The sequence below is a fragment of the Chamaea fasciata genome, unplaced genomic scaffold, assembly GCF_029207755.1.
Source record: "Chamaea fasciata isolate MVZ Bird 193981 ecotype frontalis unplaced genomic scaffold, bChaFas1.0.hap1 SCAF_10, whole genome shotgun sequence".
In the NCBI taxonomy this organism is placed as follows: domain Eukaryota; kingdom Metazoa; phylum Chordata; class Aves; order Passeriformes; family Sylviidae; genus Chamaea; species Chamaea fasciata.
The window spans coordinates 30,351,641-30,371,487 of NW_027094095.1; the positions used below are offsets into that span (position 1 = coordinate 30,351,641).

Below are 19,847 nucleotides of genomic sequence, written 5' to 3' on the forward strand. Positions count from 1 at the left end.
GCTGTAAGTGTGCCTCAGAAAAGCATCAACCACCAAAAACCCCATTTTTGAGGAAACGGCCAAACCCAGTTCCCCTTTTCAGTCACTGAGTTTTCACTTGCTCAATAACTGGAGGAAAAAGAGTCTTTTCCATGAGCTGTAGGTGCTTGGAAGTGTAATACAGAGATGTGAATAACTTGTGTGACCCCTCTTTAATGCCAGAGAATAAATGGTGCTTTCAAACAAACCGGGATAAACGAGGAGAACTTTGCTGTCTGCGCAAATGAAACCCGATAATTTGTTTAAAAGCGGATTAGGTGAATTTGGGGAGCGCTCCAAGGTGGCTGATACACAGGAATATCCAAGAATCCTCTGAGATGCCGCTTGCCAGCAGCTGGGAGGGGACATCAGGAATGCAGCCACAGCCTCTCCCTGCCCATCTCCCACTGTGTCCTCCAGCTTCCCACTCGGGCAGCGTCGGAGGCCGCGTTCCCCGCGCCGAATTTCCATCTTGCAGAGTTCAGCTATTCTTAGGCGAGGTTGTGAGTCATTAAAGCGCTTTCAGATTGTTTATTTGTCAAGCCACAGGCACTTAGGTTTACTTCTGAAGCCAGACAAGCTGCTCCAAGGATTTGTGTGTGCCACAGAAATTACTAGGTGAAATTCCACGGCGGGAGGTCAGCCCCCGGAACGCCGCGCGCCGGATCCGCCCAAGGGCTCCTTTTCAAAGGTCAATATAAGAGGGGAAAAGAACAAGAAGAAGAATGTGGTTTCCTACAGCCTTTCACCACCTGATTTTGCTTTTATGTGTGTTTTTAAAGAGAGGCACTGGACTTTGCCGGCTGGCTGTAATGCCGCGGAGGGTGGATGGTGGTTTGGATGGGGAAGGGACTCCCTGGGGAAGAAGGTTTCCCTGCAGGGGTGGGATCAGACCCTCCCAGAGGCCCTGCAGCTGCCAAGAGCAGCCAGACAGGAGCAGGGAGAGGCTCCTGTCCTGTGCTGGGAGGAAAACAGAGTTGATGCCGTGTGCAGAGCCTGCAGTGCCAGGGCAGGGGCTGATCGAGCCCCTTTGGAAAGGCAGTACAGAATCACTATTGTTCTATAGGATGTCACGTTTGTGCCAACATCCATTTTTGTAGATTCTCTGCAAACTTCTGCCGTGCTCACAGAGCTGCCTTGTATGGTCTGGGAATGCCAAAACCCTGCCGGCCCATCCACTCACCATGCCTGTGGCCTTCCACTTTTGGCTGGCAGCATGAACGGGAAAAAAACGCTTCTGCCAGTATCTGGGTGCTGCAGGAATACAAATATCAACCCAGAAAAGCAGCTCCATTTGGGAGGGTTTTATGGATCAAGCCATGATTATCATGAAACTTGACTGTGCATCCCCTTTCACACCCCAAACCCAGTGCTTCCCTACACATCCCAGCCAGATGGATGCAGGCAGGAAAAACTGGAGCCTAGATACAACCTCTGTGTCCAAGAGAAGGTACAGCCTCCAGGAACCAACCTGCTGCTCATTCAGCCCTGTGCCACCCTGGTTGTGCACATCCTGCGACCCCCAAAGTGATATGGAAAAGACTCCCACTTGCTTATGGCACATGGATCACCCTTGTGATGTTCACATCAAACCACGTGGGCTTGCCTGGCAAATAAATCTGCTGTAGTTGTGTTCCCAAAAAGAAATTGTTATGTCCCTGCAAGTATTTAGGTTGCCTAGAGAAGTTGTGGCTGCCTCATCGCTGGAAGTGTCCAAGGACAGGGCTTGGAGCAACCTGGGATAGTGGAAGATGTCCCTGCCCATGGCAGGGGGTGGAATGGGATGATCTGTAAGGCCCCTTCCAACCCAAACCAGTCTGGCATTCTGCAATGAACAAGAAACGCTGTTGCTGATAGCTCAGGTGGCCCTGGCACAGCCACAGCTGGAATTCACACATCCATTGACAGACTCCAAATCTACTCAAAGGGGATTTCTTTGTCCAGTTGTCCTTTGTAAAGTGGTTCTCATTTTTCCATAAACCTCTTGTGGACAGGTGTGTGTTCATGACTCTGGGCTTACCGTGATGCTGCTCCTCTTAGGAGAGAGAACCCATTGACATAACAGAGGGCGGCTCAGCTGTTCTCTGTAAGCAAACCTCACCTTTGGCTTCCTGGATTTTTACTCATGTGTCATTTGTCCCTCTGCTCCATGGTCTGATTCCCAGTGAGTCACCACGCTGGGAGTTCCGGCCCTTCGGTAGTGGTTTAGTGCCTGATGACTCAGGGGCCAACTTCTCTGGAATCCTCTCCAGCAGCTGCACCTGGAGAAGCCCTAGAGATTCCTCCAGTTCCATCCTCCAGGCTGAAGGGTCAAATGTGACCTGTTGGCTTTGCAGGTGTTACCTGCTTTAAAACTGTCAATTCTCTTTAAAAGCCAATCAAGGGCATCTAGTGATGTTCTTGGTGCTGTAAACTCCACAGACTGCAGCCTGCAAGAGGAAATGTTTCCTGGACATCTCCCTCCTGTGACACACTTAAAGCCTCTTCTTGTACCAAGGGATGGGGCAGAAGGAGGAACTGATCTATCCCTGCACATCACAATATCACCTCCACATCACAAATTCTTTCATCAAGTTTCGCTTTCACTTGAGTTATTCATTCACTCACATTATGATGTCTGTGACTGTAACAAAGGGCTGTGTTTAATTTTCATATATATCAAGTCTTCGGGAAGGAACGTGACAGGATCCCATTCTTCGACTGAGATTCCAGCAGGGAGTTCAGAAGTTCAGGAGGGGATGGCACTGTGGTGGGGACAAGACCCAGCCAGCACAGGCTCTGCAGCTCCCTGCTTGAGGTGGCTGTGTTGGGATCACTCTTCTGTGTAATTCCTTAAAACCCGGCAGAAGTGGCTCTGCTATGGAGAAAAACAAGTCCTCACCTGAATCTTAAACCTTTATAACGGTGGCCTCGTGTCCCGAGGTGTGGATGAGGAATTACAGAATCCCTTCTAGGAATGTCTGTCAGTGGAGATGCTGCCAGCAGATGGTGCAAGCATGTGCAGGTCGGGTTTCCTCCTTCCTCTGCTTCCAGGAGTGAGTAACAGCTCTGTGCGATGTTATTCCGAGCTGAGAACAGAGATGGGGAGGGATTTTGTGTGGATTTTTATTTTGGTTATGGTTTGCAATGTAGCACCTGCCTTCCGATGTGAATAGTAGCAATCTGCACTGCCTCTGCTACCAGAGCAGCTCTGGATCCATATTTATGTCAAACAGGCTGTGAGCTGTGGAAGAAAATAGGCACAGACAGGCAAAAGCTGGGAAAACACCCTTAAGGATGCAACAGCACCACATACAAAACAACTCTGGGGTTTTTTTCCTGCAGCTTTGCTTTCAGAGAGATCTCAGGAGAAATGTTCTGTTTCAGGCCTGGCCACAGAAGCCTCTTGCCTTTGGCAGATTTTCAGAACCGCAGGTTTATACTGTAATGAAGTAATTAATCTACTTTATCTCTACATTATGGGTGCAATTATTTCTATTTTCTGAGATATCATACGTGTATATGTAGCTCCAGGAAGTTCACAGGTCACAATCCAACTGTTTTGTCTCCTAAGAAGGAGATAAACGAGAGCCAAGGCTGTGCTATCAGTGGCTAAATACCTTGACCTCCAAACTTATAAACTCTCCCACATGGAGGAACTTGTTATGGTTTGTGCATAGACAAGCTCATGCTTTGTGGCTCAGGCCTCCAAGCTGACATTTGCCTTCTGAAGCTGAAATTAAAGCAGCTCCTTGCAAGCTTTCCGTGGAGTTTACAGAAACTGTAACAACTTCTGATTTATTCTTTCCTGCCTCCTCTAAAATCTGTATCTTTATGGATGCCAGAAAACAGCCGGCCCAAGAGGTTTTGGGCCAGGTTTTACTTGGCAGAGGCTGAAGCTGCTGTAAGTCCCCAGGTGGGAATGAGTTGCTCTGTGACCCAAACTAGAATCTCACCCCGATGGAAGACAGTGGCTCTGCTGCTGCCTCATCCCCTCAGTCTGACATCAAATTGCCCAAACTCATCCTGTTTTGTTGCCAGAGCCAGGCACAGCCCTGCAGAGGTGCTGCTATCACAGAGACTGGAGTTCCAAGTTGTTCCCACGTGCCCCGAGGCAGCAGCACTGGAGTTAAAGGAAGGGTTATGGAATGATTTGAGCTCCTCTGAAAGCAGATGCAGCTCGTCAAGCAGGGATAATTCAGGGGTTTTGACGTTCCCAGGCTGCTTGCTGCGGGAAGAGTCAGATTTCCTTTCCTGTGGAGTAAAGCAAGTCGGACAATTTGTTCCTGTTTCTGGCTGTGAAAGAGCACAGAGTCTGTATGAACTGTGGGGATCACCAAACAATAAAACCCCTAAACACTCATTTCTATTCCTTGTGCCTGAAGCCAGTCCTGTCCTGATGCTTTATAGTCAGTATTCTTACTAGTCTGAATGGTTCCTTACCTTTTCTGTGTGGGGAATTTCACCAACAGTCGTATTCTTCAGGAATGAAATGGGTTTTGCCCAGCGTGGGCTGCAGAACTTCCCACCCCGAGGTCCCCGTGTGATCCAAGCCCGCTGAAAGAGCACATTGTCTGCACACAATTTGCACCAAAATTCACAGAATAATTCTCACAATACCAGAGAGCCCTGACAGATTTATAGGCCTATCGGTGATATGGCAGCAGGCTCTGGAAATTGATTTATACGATTCAGCAACAGCTAAAGGTTGGGGAGGTTTTCCCCCACTGGAAATTGTGCTCTGTACTGGAGGCTGCCTCCAGGACTCCAGAAATCCCATCTCTGGGGAATCTGCTCCTTCCAGGCATTTCATGTGGTTATTTTTGGCTGTGCCTGTGGAGATTTCTGGTCTCCCAGCACAGCTATTTTTATAACTCATGGCTGTGAAGTCCATAGTATGAGACATAATTTGCTTTTGCACATTGGAGTGCCTCAGGACCCTACGTAAGGAATCACTGCCTCCTGCACCTGCTCCTCCTTTGGCCTGTGCCTGAAACACTCCTTTACTGTATGGAGTGAAGCTTCAGAGCCTTCTAGACAACAGCTCCTTTATGGAGCGTGCTAAGCTGCCATAAATATTTAATTAGGTGTTACTGTGGGTTTGGAGAGATACAGGAAAAAAAAATAATCCCCATTTCCTTGCATTTAAACAGAACCTTTTCCTGCTGGAAAAATTTCCCTGCATTAAGCACTGACAGGGAGCTGTATTTTAAGAGGGGGCATAAAAACCTGAGAGGGTGAGAGGCTGGTGGGGAGGAGATTTCAGGGAGCAGAGGGTTTTCCCTCAGTGGGAAGGAGCTGCTGGATGGCAGGTTTGAGATGGAGCTGTGTGGGTGTCGTTGAGGCAGCACAGCTCCATGTCAGGCTGGTGGGTGAAGCCTCTTCCCTACCAGGGCAGCTTCTGCTTCCCAAAAATAAATCACGGCTTCAGGGGCATTTTGTAATGAATCAGCAAAGCAGGCTGTCCTGGGCATCTAGGGAGTGGCACTGCCTGCATTGCTTCCTGTGCCCCAAACTTTTGGACACAGCAACGACCTGGACTGGGATTACAGCTGATGAACTCATCAGAGAAAGGTGAGGGAGAAGAAAGAAGAGGCAGAAGTGTGACTGTGTTGCCTAATTAAAAAAAAAACAACAATCAACTGACAGACCTGCAGCTAAGATTTCACCCCAGATCTCCATCCAGGTGACAGAGGGGAAGCTTAAATATCACTCAGAGTGTCTCACAATTATATTGGCTTTGTCTCTCAAAGCCAGAGAGAACTAATTTGGAGTGGAAATTACAAATGACATATGCATGGTTTGGTCAAAATAACGATGATGGGGAATTAGGGAGCAATTTGTGAGTATATTAAGGGAGAGAAATTATTTAGAGCAGGGTGAGGGTTATATGTAATCAGATGAAATTACCATTAGAAAAAGTAAAACAGGAAGTTTTAATTTTAATTTTAAAAATGCAGGAAGCAGACCTGACACTGAGCTCTGCTGGGCTTCTCAACAGCTCAGCACAGACTTCTTTAAGAGGAGCATTTGGGAACTGTCCCCACACCGCGGGAAAAGAGCAGGTAAAGCTGTTCCAAACGTGTGCTGAGTGAGTATTCTGAGAGGAGTTGGGTTTACCCATGTACTGCTTGTGTGGCAGATGCATTTGTTGATTAAAATAATGATTATACCTATGGAAACTGAGCTGGCTGCTTCATTAGCCAAAAAAAAAAAAGTAACACACAGAACAAAGCCTCATAACCACCATGGGAAATGCCGTGTGCACTTCCAGTCCCTCAAATTTGCTCTGCAAACATCTCCCTTCCCTCCACCACTGATGGTTAAACATCACTCAGTGTGTGTCACAATTATAGTTACTGCCCTGAAAAGTCAAACCACGAGCCTGGAAATGTCCCCAGGCCTGACTTCACCCCCAGATCTCAGCCTCCCAATGTCATTGATGGTGCTCCTAGGCACGAGCACACCTGGAGCTTAGCTAACCTGTGAAATGAGGAATTGCCTAACGTGGATTTAGACTCTCAGACTGTAAAGCCCTTGGATATAAATAGTCTCCTCTCATGTTTGCAGAAGCAGATTGCACAGCACACACCGGGCAGGGCAGACCTTGGCTGGGTCACGGCGCTTGTGTATCACACTGTGCCAGCCTGGAGCACCTGGAGCCCTGCCCTCGGAGTTTATTCCAGCCTGGAATCCAGTCTCAAGGCCCAAACACTCTGAGATTTTCTCATTACAGCCCCGGGTCTGACTGCCCAGCGCCTTCCAGCTGCCAGCCAAGAGACTCCTCGGCCAATGCCTCAAAGCAGCAGCGTCACACAGACTTAATTAAACACTTCATTAATCAGCCAAGCACTTCCACGACCTCTGGGCACCACCCACCTGGAGAAGAGACTTGTCTCACACAAAAGAACCTCTGTAGTCCCGAGTGTCCATTAAGGGCAGGGAGTGTTTGCTGAGGGGAGCTAAAGTTCACACGGCAGCGCTGCGGGGGAAATCCATCCACGCTCAGTGGGAACGCAGAATCCCAACAGCTTCGGAGCTCTGGGGATCCCCACGGGCCGAGGAAATAAATCAAGATATTCACCTTGGGAATATGAACCCTGGGTGTGCAGGCACACATGGATATTTTACCTGCAAGAGAAACCAAAACCTGTGGCTGTTGGAATATACGCAATTCTTTCCGTAATTCGGATGAGTATTTCGGGAGAGTGACCTACTATAATAATGATTTTGTGGATTTTCAGTTTGCTTTAGTGCTTAGCAGGCAGCACAGTGCCACACTCAGGGGAGGCTTGTCCTGGGCAATTTCAGCTCTTGAGCGCTCAGATTCGGGTAATTCATCCCAAAGCCCAGATGTGGGTAATGCTCAAAGTCAGTCATACAATTAACCCTATGAAATATCTTACGTGAATAACTTACAAATCTTCCTGTTAGAAAAACTTGATGCATAAGCAACATGCATATTTTATGTATAAACCGGAGGTCCTGGAGAGGCCATTTTAAAGAGCAGAATGCAATAATTTATAGTATTTTCCCACATTCCATCTTTTTTTGAGCGCGGCAATCCCTAAGCCAGCAGTTTTGCAGCCTTAACAGCCCCAGTGATAACTGTATTCACTGCCCTCTGCACACGTGTGCCGGTAGGGCCTTTAAGGCCGGGATCCGATGGGAATTCCCGGCGGAATGTCCGGTTTTTATGGAAAAAGCGCGGGAAGGCTCCGGCGGGGCCGCTCCCGGGCACTGCGGGCCGGGCCCTGAGGGGGGGAGGGAAGGGGGCGGGCGGACGGAGCCGCCGGCTCTGATTGGCCGAGACGCGTAGAGGGCGTGGTTCCAGCAGGACCAATCCACCTCCCGCCGGCGGGGGGGTACAGGGCTCTCCCCACGCAAATGGTACAGCCCGAACCCGAGCCCTTTGGCCGGGCCGTTAGCAGCGCCCGCGCGCGCCCAGCCAGGACCCACCGGGGGCTGCCCGCCGCGCTGCCTGATGCGGCGGCGGCCTTGCCGGGACCGTGGCGGCGTTGCGCCGGCTCCCAGCCGCCTCCAGTCTGTCCGCCGGCTCCCGGCAGACGCGCCGCCGTCCCTCGGCATGGCTTTTGGCCGCCGACCTCCCCCGGCGGCGCTCTCGGTTTTCCGGCGTTCTCGCCGGGCGGCCGCCGGCGGGGCGGGGGTGTTGCGGCGCGAGGCGGGGCGCGCGCGGGGCGGGGGGGTCCTCGTCGGCGCGCGGAAAAAAACGCGCCAAGTTGGCTGACGGTGTCCCCGCGGTCTCCATGGCAACGGCGAGCGGGAGCGGGGCCGGCATGTAGCGGTGAGTGAGGGGGAGCGGCCGCACCGCGGCCTCGGGCCCCGCCGGCCGCGGGGAACATGCGGGGGGCGCGGGGGGGCGGCCCGAGCCCGGGGCGGGGGGCGGCGGGTCCGCGCTCGGCCCCCTCGGGGAGTAAATGGCGCCTGGTGTGCGCGTGTGTGTGTGTGTGCGCGCCAGGTGTGAGCGCCCCGGCCGCGCCCCGCAGGAACCATGCCCGGCGTCCTGCCCGGCGACAGCGCCAGGGCCAGCCCCTCCAAGAAGAACAGGCTGTCGCTGAAGCTCTTTCAGAAGAAGGAGGCGAAGCGAGCGCTGGATTTCACCGAGGCGCAGGAAAATGAGCAGAAGGGCGCGGAGTTCCGAGGCGCCGAGATGTGAGTGCGCCGCGCGGGAGAAGTTTGTTTTTTTTGTGGCGATGTTGTGTCGGGCTCGTGCTGCTCCATCCTCCGCTCCTTTCGCTTTCGTGTTCCCGCATAAATAACGTGCCGCAGCACGCGCTAAATTAAATTAACGTGCGCTTACGTTAAATTAACCGGCGAGGCAGCTTCATCAAACTGAACAAACTAATTACTATAACCAGTTCCTATTCTGAGAGAGCAGCTTTGCCCCACCGGGGATGTTTAGTGGGCACAAACTTCGGGATCGTTTGCTGAAGTTAGTTTTTAAAACCTAATTAATCGCTGTAGCCAACTTCTAATAAGTCTTTTCAGAAAACAACTTTGCCCCCCCGGGGGTGTTTAGTTGGCAGAAACTTTGGGATCAGTCGAAAAAGTTGCTGTGCTTCAAGTTAATATAAGTAGTTGTTGTGTCACTGAACTATTTATGTTATTATTTATATTAAAATTTAATTTTCTGCAAGGTGAGCTTTAATGAAAATCATGAGGCTCTTTAATTGTGGGGTTGGCTGTCATTCCTTGGGGCTTTTCAGACCCTGAGCGAAACTATTGACTCATTTCATTGCTGGTGAGGGGATTTAAGTGGGAAAAAGGAAACTGTGGTCAGTTAGAAATAGTTGGAGAATTTAAAATCTTGTTCTGTTGTGTCATTACAGTGTATTCATCACTTCTGTAGTGATTAATAATAATGATAATCAGTGTTTAATGTGTCGGGTTTATTGCTTTCTTTTTTAAGATTTTTTTTTTCTAGTTTTATGCTTTTGCTTTGCATCCAGAAATGAAGTGATGTGACTGGAGCAGGGGACAGTGTAAAAATACATTCTAGGCACGTTTTTTTCTGCCTTCTGAGTGAACAAAGAAATCCAAAAGTATTTAAATATGACATTTTTGATCCATTAAATCAGTCTCCTGGTACTTGATGTTGGAACCCAGAGCACATTTTCCTCCTGTGTGGTTTTGGGTGGGTTGCTGAGGACTCAGAGTGAATTCAGACACACTTTGCCACGGTTTTGAGCATTTCTCAGTGCTGAATTCTCTGAGGTGGGGAAGAGATGAAGGAGTGATTTTTCCAAAGTGTCTCTTACCCTGATTTCTCTGTTTCCCAGTGACCAGGTGGTTCCTGCAGCACAGCCCCCTTCCCTTGTCAGCTGTGAGAAAAAAGACAACATGTTGCCTTTTGTGGGCTTGAACAACCTGGGCAACACCTGCTACCTGAACAGCGTCCTGCAGGTGAGGCCATGGCCAGGGGGGCTCCAAAAAGGGACATTCTGGTTAAAATCAGTTTATTCTGGGTGCAATATAAAGGGCATCTCGTGACAGCAGGGAAATAAAGATGCTGCTGCAGGAAATGTGTGCCCTGTGGTTGTCCTGATTGGGAAATTCTTCAGTTTCCATACTCAGGGCTCCTCCCTGCTGGGAAAAATCCTGGATCTTTGTGTGCCTGGGGACGTGCAGAGCTGTGTGGATTATAAATGTGCATTTATGTGGGGAATAATTTCCTACCCCAGTTGTTCTCATGTTTTCAACTGTTGCTTTCAGGTATTATATTTTTGTCCTGGTTTTAAAACTGGAGTAAAACATTTATATAACATCATTTCAAAGAAGAGAGAATCTTCAAAGGATGAAGGAGAGCAAAAAGCAGAAAAGGTAACAAATCCCCCCCTGTTCTTTATTTGTAGCCTTGCAATCAGGGCTGTCCTGAATGAAAATTTAACTGATTTGTGTTCTTAAGAAGCTTTTCAGCATTGCTTTCTACACTGTTACTTCAGGTCAAGATGTATTTGAGTTGTTTGGAACTTTAGCACAAGTTTTAAAGTCTAAGAGAGGCAGTTTGAGGAAGAGACCTGACCATGCCTCTGGCACAAAGATAATTATGATACAGTACCTGGAGCTGATGGAAATGGGAGTTTGGGCAAGGATGGTTTGGGATTTTAAACTAAGGGCTACTTGGGCTTTTAGGTTTCTTTCCTACTTTAAAAAAGCCCAGAATATTGCCTGAAACCCACCTGCCTCCTATAGCAGACAAAAAATTCAGCCAAATACAGAAAACCGAGGGAGGGGAGGAGAGAAAAATGTTAATTTGTGACCGATGTAACTGTTGCAAGCGTTCTTATTCCTTTTACATTGTTATTGCAGGGAAGCTGTAAAGAAGATCCCTTGGCAAGTTACGAACTCATCTGCAGCTTGCACTCCTTGATCCTTTCAGTTGAGCAGCTTCAAGCCAGTTTTCTCCTAAACCCCGAGAAATACACGGATGAATTGGCCACTCAGCCCCGGAGGCTGCTGAACACCCTCAGGTACAAATCCCCTTCAATACTGACAGAATTTTGTCCTGACATTTCCAGCCCATTACCCAGATTTGGAGGCTGGTGGAAGGTAAATGGCCTTAAATTTGGGGTGGCCTTATAGGAAATAAGACTTTTGTGCTTATTGTTGGCACCATGGTGTTGGAAACTTGAAAATAAATTTGAATATTGTACGACTGCAGTGCAGAAAGGGTTTGTTTAAAAAAGTGCTTGGGTACGGAAGTGTTACTGAATTACAGAGTGGTTTGGGTTGGAAGGGACCTTAAAGCTCATCCAGTTCCACCCCCTGCCATGGGCAGGGACACCTTCCACAATCCCAGGCTGCTCCAAGCCCTGTCCAGCCTGGCCTTGGGCACTTGCAGGGATGGGAAGGATCCCCCTGGGGCTGAGGAGCTCCACTGCTGGGTGTGTGCAAATCCCTAAGGCTGAACCTTCCCCCACCTCTGTGACACAGAGGACTCCTCTCTGTGCCTGGAGAAGATCCCCCGTGACTTCTAAATCCCTGATTTCAGTCTCAGATCGCATTCCCCAGTTAGTATAGGATCCCAAACCCTCACTCTTTGCTGCTTTCTCTGCACAGAGAGCTGAACCCCATGTACGAGGGGTACCTGCAGCACGATGCCCAGGAGGTCCTGCAGTGTATCCTGGGGAACATCCAGGAAACCTGCCAGCTGCTGAAGAAGGAAGAGCTGAACAAACTGCCTGTGGAAGAAGAGCCTGCAGCTCAGCTGGAGGAAAAACCCAACCAAAACTCTGAGAGCAATGGATCTGTCAGCCCTGCTGAGGAGGAGGATCCCACCCTGGGCAACAGCGGCGGAGACGCGGCCAAGGAGAAGCTGCTCAAGGGAAACGGGAAAAGGAAAAGCGACGCCGAGGGCGGCAACGCCAAGAAAAAATCCAAAGTCTCCAAAGAGCAAATTGCAGCAGAAGAAAATCAAAGGCAAACCAGGTCCAAGAGGAAAGCCACGGGAGAAAAGATGGAAAACCAAACGGATGCCATCGCCAAGTGTTCCGGGGAGAGCGAGAGCGCCAAGCCCACGCAGAAAAAGTCGCGCCTTAGGTTAAACTGGTTAAAATCTTCCTGCAAACAGCCCAGTATCCTGTCCAAATTTTACAGTCTAGGAAAGTTAACTACAAACTTGGGATCCAAAGAGCCGGGGAAAGAATATGACTGTGAGTTTGAAGAGTCAGCTGTCAAGTGTGAAAATGGTGACAGTAAAGAAGAATATCATGAACCGGCGTCTCCCGTGGAAAGCCATCATGGGAAAGGAACTGAAAAAGAACCAAAAAAGGAAGGTTGGTGCTCAAGTGGATGGGCTTAAAATTAGTAGGATTAAGAAAGTACAATGCGTGGGAAGTCAGCCTTCAGACTGCACAGCCTGCAGAGCTCTAAACACCAAATTAGATTTTTCAGGAATTTAAAGATAATTTTTAGGAAAGAGAATTTATTTTTATACGTGTTTGTATTTTTTTTTTCTTTTAGAACTTGACCTCTTTAGCTTAGATCTCGAGGCATTTGTCTAACATTGTGTAATCGTTGTACAATATGTATAAAAAAGGCAGAATATTACCAGGTTTGTATTTACCACTAATTTTTGTCATCCAAACCCCACTGATCTGGTTTTACAAACAATATCCTCCCCTTCCAGTTCCTTAATCTTTCCATATTCCCAACCTTCCCAAGAACCAGGAAGGACTCAGGATGTATTAAAGATCTAATCTATTTAGATCTAATAGATACCAAATTAGAAATGCTAATTAGCTGGCAGGTCTGGATTTTGTTTATGTCAATGAAACAAGATACATGTTGAGGGAAGAGCCTCAGTATGAATCCAGTACTTAGTAATTTGGAACTTTCCACCCACCAATTTTTTTTTTATAAAAAATTGAAGGAATGAAGAGTCTTTTGAGTTCTACATTTCCTCTGCAGATTTGGCCAATAAATTTAGGAAGGAGGAGAGGACTGAGAATAAATAGAAACCGGGCAGACCCAGAGTGATGCTCCTTGAGGAGCTCAACAGTCCATGCTAAGGAGTCAGAGCATTGGTGACAACCAAATATTCCAGAATGTGACGCTGTCACACTTCAAGTATAAAACAAGAACCCAGTCTTAGAATAGAAATTAAAGTTTGAGGGCCAAGAGCCAGAGGGTCCCTGTTACGTACAAGCAGATGATACCATGAAAACTGCACAGGGTTTGTTTTGCTTTTGAATCCTATCAGAGATCCCTAAAAGGCCGTGGCTGTAACAGTGATTTTCCAAGGATAGCCGGGTTCTGAAGGGTGTCTGGAATGAAATGCCCTTTGCTCAGGGGATGTGCCATGTGCTCTCTCTCCAGGTACAGAGCTGGCTGTCTTCGAGCTGGTGGAGAAACTCTTCCAGGGCCAGTTAGTGCTGAGGACGAGGTGCCTGGAGTGCGAGTGCTTCACGGAAAGGAGGGAAGATTTTCAGGACATCAGCGTCCCAGTGCAAGAAGATGAACTTTCTAAAAGTGAAGAGAGTTCTGAAAGTAAGTAATTCCCTCCAAAAAAGGGTTGTGAGGTGTGTTCCTGCCTCAGCCAGCCGCGGGGACGGACAGTGCTGCAGTTAGGAAGGAACACGGCTCCTGTTTGTGCTGGCTAAAATTAGAGGCTGTTATCTCCTGTCCTGATTAACTTTAGACTTTGGAAACACGGTGCTGATAATGTTGACAGATCCAGATAATACTCACATTGTTCCAGACCTTAACACATAGCATGGACTGCCTATACAATCCTTCACTTAGGCACCTGTTTTCCTGCTTATGAACAGGTATTTCCTTTGATCTGAGTCGTCTTTTTTTCTTCCTGGATAAGAAATCTTGCTTTTTCTTATTAGAAATATTTACAATTTTTTCTTAAAAAAAACAAGAATCCAGATTTTTTTTTTTCTTAGTTACTCGAAAAGATTTTTTCTTAGTTACTCTAAAAAAAATTTAGTATTTCAGATTGTTGTTACCTTAGTAACATTCATATTATGTTTGTAAATGTTAGTCATGTGGTCTCTTTCACAAATTTTATTGATCTATATGCAGTTTTTTTAGCTGTTTTCAAAAGGAAGCGTGGCAAAAGCACATCTTGAAATTCAGAATTTTGAAGGAATTAATTTTAGTTGCCGTGGACTTAATTTGGAGCAGCTTTTCCTGCTTTTGCTCCCCATTTTGCCGAAGGATTCCAAGGAAAATGTGTGGGGTGATGTTCCTATGCGAAGTGCTGCCAGCAGCGGGTGATCCTGTCAGCAGTGTGAGGGTGGCAGGGGAGGCAAAATGCAAGAAGTGAGAGGGAACTTTCTGGTTATTTTGGGGGTTTGCCTTAATAAGTGAAATCCTGGTCTCAAACAAGCTCTCCATTTCCAGACGTGGTAACAAAACTGTGTGATCTGCAACGATCTTTGGAAAAAATCCTAATTTTGAGCAATGATACCCATTAAGTGATGTTTTCATCCCTTCCTGAAATGCTCCAAAGATTGGAACACATCACACATTTCACACATACTGAGTGTTCTTTGCAGTGTTGCAGGTTTGGAGTGGTCTGAACTTGACATACTTTGTGCTGTTGCTCTTCTGGCGGGATGAGTTGGAAATGTAAATATTGGCGTATCTGTGAACGCAACGATTCTCCTTTTCTAGTTTCTCCAGAGCCAAAAACAGAAATGAAGACTCTGAAATGGGCAATTTCCCAGTTTGCCTCAGTGGAGAGGATTGTGGGAGAGGACAAGTATTTCTGTGAGAACTGCCACCACTACACGGAAGCCGAGCGCAGCCTCTTGTTCGACAAAATGCCCGAAGTGATCACGATTCACTTGAAGTGCTTTGCTGCCAGTGGCTTGGAGTGAGTATCCATTGCCTGTCCTACCAAACAGGGTCCTGCGGCAAGGGAAAAATCTCATCCCAAGAGCTGGAAATGCTTTGGAATTTTTCCAAAAGATTCCCAGATAATTCCAATCTCAGACTGGAATTAAATCGTTGGGATGCTGCCCCATAATGCCATAAAGGCTTCGTGTTGTTCCAGGTAGTGGCAGAAATTACCTGCAGAACAACTGACTTTTAGGAGACTCCTTAACAAAAATTTTTTATCTCTACTCTTAGAGCAACCTGATATTTCTTAAAATTTTATTTACTTCAAATAGCCCCTTATTTAAGGGGGTATTTAAGTTTTAAATAAATAAACTCTTGAGTTCAGAGGCAGCTTTAAGTGCTTCACCAGAACAAGCAATGAGAACAAATCTGCATTTTAGGGTCTGAGGTTGTCTCTGCCTGAATGTGAGTGGGGAAAAAAAATATAATATGGAGTTAATACACTTTAAAGAGCCACCACTCATTACCCCAAAACTGACCAATTCCTTTAAAAATACTTTGGTCTCTACCTGAATGTGAACGCTAAAATTTTGGGGAAGAAAATCATCAGATAAACATTTTAAAGAGCTAATACACCCCCCCCCCCCCCAAAAATCAATTACTTTAAATACACAATAGTATCAGCATCACTAATATTCAATTAGTGAGTAATGAGTTTGGTATTATAATTGTAGCAATCCATCTGTTATGAAAGAAGTTGTGGGAGTGTTCTTTACCTTTTTTTTTTTCTCCCAATACTTAAGAATTTAGGGATTTTCTTTAGGGATGACAGGATACGAAGAAAAATCCATCCCTACAGCACTGTACAGGAATATCCAGGTTTCTGGCAAAACAGAAAGGAAATTTCCTTTGTCTCTGGCAAAGTCCTTCCATACCAGCCCGGGATCATAACACACAAAATTGTCTTTTCATTGATCTCCACAACAGTTACTTAAATATTGATTTGTATATACTTACAGCTGCACACTTAAAAATCATCACAGCTGAGTAGGAAATATGAAAATTATCTTCCATTTGCCCTGTATTTCCTATTTTCTTGTTTCCATGAGCAAGGACCTGCAGTTTATCAAGCCTCTTCTGTCCTGGCCAGCTTCAGGTCCTTGCTCCGAAACACTCAGACCAATTTCCAGGTCAGAGTGAATCCAATCTTTTGTGGTTTTCCTCATGTGTCCTCTCAATCATTCCATCAATTTTCTGCCAAGGGCTACCAGTCAGAGATTAAGGAAGTCAGAGTGGAAAACCTGACACAGAAACCTGTGATAAAGCTGAACCTCTTTAAAAAAAGACTTTCTTGATTTTTGGGATGGATTTTTATCTTGGGCAAAACCCTGTCATTGCTAGAAGTAGTAACAAACTCTTCTACTGGCTTTAAACTTACATTTTTTAAGATAAGAATCTTCAGACAACTTTTAGCTCCCACAAAAATTTGAGAATCTGCTCTGCTCAGTTGTGCTCTACTGAGTTCTCTGGTGACTGAGTTGTAAATAAAAGAGAAATGAAGGGTACTGTAAATATTTGCAGTTAATAGGGATTTTATCCATCTTTTCTAGATGCTGCTTTGCAAAGTGTTCTGTTTTAAAATAAAGCAGCCGGTGTGAAAATCTCCTTGCCTGGGGAGGAGTAATTCTCTTTGGCAAGTGTGTGTGTGGGGGGAAAAATGCCAGGCCATGTGTGAGCAGGCTGTGAAGCTGTTTAGAAGGAATTTGTGAACTGGTAACATGTAATTAAGCATTTCCACTATAGAAATTTAACAATCTGTGAGAAAACCAGCTTTTTGTCTTGTGAAATTCAGTGCAGTGGGTAAAATGTCACTAATTTATGGTCTCAAAAAGATGTGGCTGCAGAAATCAGGTTTGCTGTGTTTGAAGTGCATCAGTCAGAGCAGGCAGAGTACTTGGCATGCAATTTTTCTGTCTTCAGATTCTTATCATTAAGAAGAACAAAAAGCTAATAGGAAAAGATTTCCTCTCTTATTTCCTCCTCTCCAAATCTTTCTGATGCTGGATGTCATTGAGAAGAAAGGTAGAGCCTGCTTTTTCCTGTTTTCTCTCAATATCATTGTCCCAGTGTGCTTGAGTGGAACTGGATTTGTAATCCAGGGTATCAGCCAGCAGTTCTGTGTTTCTTGACTCTCTTCTGAATATCTCTATTTCTGCCTGCTGACAATAGGGATTTTCAGAAGATTTGTGTTATTTCTGATTCTATGCTCTTCTGTGTTCCTTTTGGTGGAGCGAAATGTGTGTGCTAAGAGGGGTCTGAAGTGAGGTTCCACTGAATCTGAGTGACTGAGGATCTGTGTGTGTGTCTGTGTCACTGTGTTTATTTCTGTGTCTCAGGGTTCGTGGCTCTGAACAGGAGTGAAGCAGAATCAAAATTAAACCCAGGAAAACAATAATCAGTTACTGCAGTTATGCCACGGCTGCAGTTTCCTTGGATTGAAGAGTTGTTTTTTTCCTAGGATAAGTGCAGTGAGCTCTTGGCAACCTCACTTTTACAGGGCTTGTCTGTACTCCCCAGTATTTTTCCCTACAACACCCTCACAGTTGAGTAAGACTGAGTCATCCCTGGAATTTATTAGGACATCACAACCTATTGTTAAATAACGGGGTTAATTGATCTGGGCTGATGCAATGTGTAAGTCATCAAGAACAGAATCATTCAAGGAGGCTGATGCACAATAATGAAACCCCAACACCGACTTTCTCTTCAAACTCTCTAGAAGATCCTTGTAATGGTAAATTTGTGTGCTATGAACAAAATACTAAATATTTATGGAATGCCAGAGGTTTCCCAAAGTACAGAACTGTTTGGAAAATGAGAATACCATAGGACAGCTAGTGAAGAATCCCAGGTGAGCACCACTGGCACAGCTCCTGAGGGGAGCTGAGGAAAATTAGTCACAATCTCTAAGTGGTATTAAAGCTACTTGAAAGTAAAATAAGTAAGGCTTTATTTAGTAAATGACTCTTTCAGGAGGAGAAAAAAACAAACCCAACCCTGCTTGGTTCAGCCTTGGCTGTTGAAGAGGTTTGTTTTTTGAACAGGATGGTGAGAGAGAGAAGGGGGTGTTTGTGCAGAGACAAGAAGCAGGAGTGATAACAACCAGCTGAACTTTTCTCATCACTATTTAAAAATTATCTTTAGCTGATACTTTAGAAAAAGGGGATCTCTGGAATAGTTAAAATTTACAGTTTCTGGGCTGACAGTCATACAAATGCCTTTCCTGACCAGGGGTGCTTGGGATGAGAGGAAATAGAAAAATCCATCCCTACAGCACTGTACAGGAACATCCAGGTTTCTGGCAAAGCAGAAAGGAAATTTCCTTTGTCTCTGCAAAGTCTTTCCATACAAATCCAGGATCATAACATACAAAATTGTCTTTTCATTGATCTCCACAATAGTTACTTAAATAGTAATTGACATAACTCAGCTGGTGCTGAGCCAGGGGAGCAGGGAGCAGTTCCCATCATCCGTATCTCTAAGGAGAACGGATATGGATGCACCTCTGGGCCACCTGAAATGTTTTTTGGGAGGTGCCTCGGCACGAGGTGTAAGCTGTGTGTCCCTTGCCAGGTTTGACTGCTACGGGGGCCTGTCCAAGATCAACACCCCGCTGCTGACCCCCCTCAGGCTGTCCCTGGAGGAGTGGAGCACCCGGCCCACCAACGACACCTACGGGCTCTTCGCCGTGGTCATGCACAGCGGCATCACCATCAGCAGCGGCCACTACACGGCCTCGGTGAAGGTGACAGACGTGCAGAGCCTGGAGCTGGACGGGGGGAACTTTCCCCCCGAGCCAGGCTACGCCGCGCCCAAGCCGGAGCCGCTGACCGAGGAGGAGGCGCGCGCCGTGGCCGAGGACTACGACGACGGCGAGGTCTCCTTCAGGCCTCCAGGGAAGGTGCTCAGCAAGAAGAACATGGAGCCCGTGGGGCTGCTCGGGGGGCAGAAGAGCAAGGCTGACTGTGAGCTGTGCGCCAGCAAACAGCCCAACCCCGAGAAGCTCCTGAGCAGCGTGGCTCCCGAGCCCCGCAGCGCCGAGCCCAGCGCGCAGCCCAGGGCAGAGCACGGAGAGCCCCCCGGGCTGGGAGCCAACGGACTGGAGAACAAAGCTCTCTACGTGCTCCAGAGCCTCAAGGAGTACGAGGGCAAGTGGCTGCTCTTCGATGACTCCGAAGTGAAGGTCACGGAGGAAAAGGACTTTCTGAATTCTCTTTCTCCGACATCGTCGTCCACATCGACCCCTTACCTACTGTTTTATAAGAAGATTGTAGAGTGATGCTGTACTTGGACTGTAAATATTCAGGATTTGCATAAACCTCTTGCTCTGATTTGCATCCAAACTACCTGGAAGGAACAGCTGTTTGTTTTTTGAAGCTACTGATTCTTCATCTTTCTGGTCTTTTTTTTCTTTTTCTTTGGTGTCAAGTGGCTCGACTTGAATTAACAAAACATGACATAGGACTTGACTCACACCATAACTTTTCTGCTGGAGAATAGCGCTCTGACCTTTTAGAAATACCAGTTTGTATAGATTCTAAACAATGCCTACAGCACCCAGTAGTGGTTTTAATGCAGCTCTAGGTCTCAGACATGCCTAATGTATTATTAGCTTTTTTTTTTTCCTTTTTTTTTTTCCTTTTTCTTTTTTTTTTTTTTTTTAATAAAAGTTATTTGTATTCATACCCTGGAGTAAATGTATATTAACTAGCAAATTTCATCAGAAGTTGTGTATTTTTGTAACTTGGGAAGTAACACTTCATATTTAGTCTTTGGGTAATGGACGTGGTTTATTCTCCTGCTCCAGTTCTTCTTTCCTGCTCCTTGCAACTTAAAGCACAAGGAAAAGGGTCTGAGAACCTTGTCCAGAGCATTGGAGGGAACTGAATTCATGGAAGTGTTTGACTGGTCTAATTTGCATCTTGGTGCATAGGTGTTAATGAGCAAAGTGTAAATAGGTGTGATTAAGACTTCAA

At 46.6% G+C, this 19,847-nt stretch overlaps 1 protein-coding gene across 3 annotated transcripts; it reads left to right on the plus strand.

Moving 5' to 3' along the window:
• Positions 1-8,189: 8,189 nt before the first annotated feature.
• On the plus strand, positions 8,190-19,556 carry USP1 (ubiquitin specific peptidase 1). 3 transcript variants are annotated; one of them, XM_066192964.1, is made up of 9 exons: positions 8,190-8,302; positions 8,477-8,670; positions 9,798-9,921; positions 10,231-10,338; positions 10,828-10,988; positions 11,578-12,293; positions 13,336-13,506; positions 14,644-14,845; positions 18,445-19,556. In XM_066192964.1, exons 2-9 carry the CDS (start codon positions 8,510-8,512, stop codon positions 19,148-19,150), a joined length of 2,349 nt encoding a protein of 782 aa, XP_066049061.1. In that variant the 5' UTR covers positions 8,190-8,302; positions 8,477-8,509; the 3' UTR covers positions 19,151-19,556. The 3 variants fall into 3 exon arrangements, with proteins under 3 accessions (XP_066049061.1, XP_066049062.1, XP_066049063.1); XM_066192965.1 differs by having other exon boundaries at positions 8,505-8,670; XM_066192966.1 differs by lacking the exon at positions 8,477-8,670 and having other exon boundaries at positions 8,191-8,302.
• The last annotated feature ends 291 nt before the right edge of the window (positions 19,557-19,847 follow it).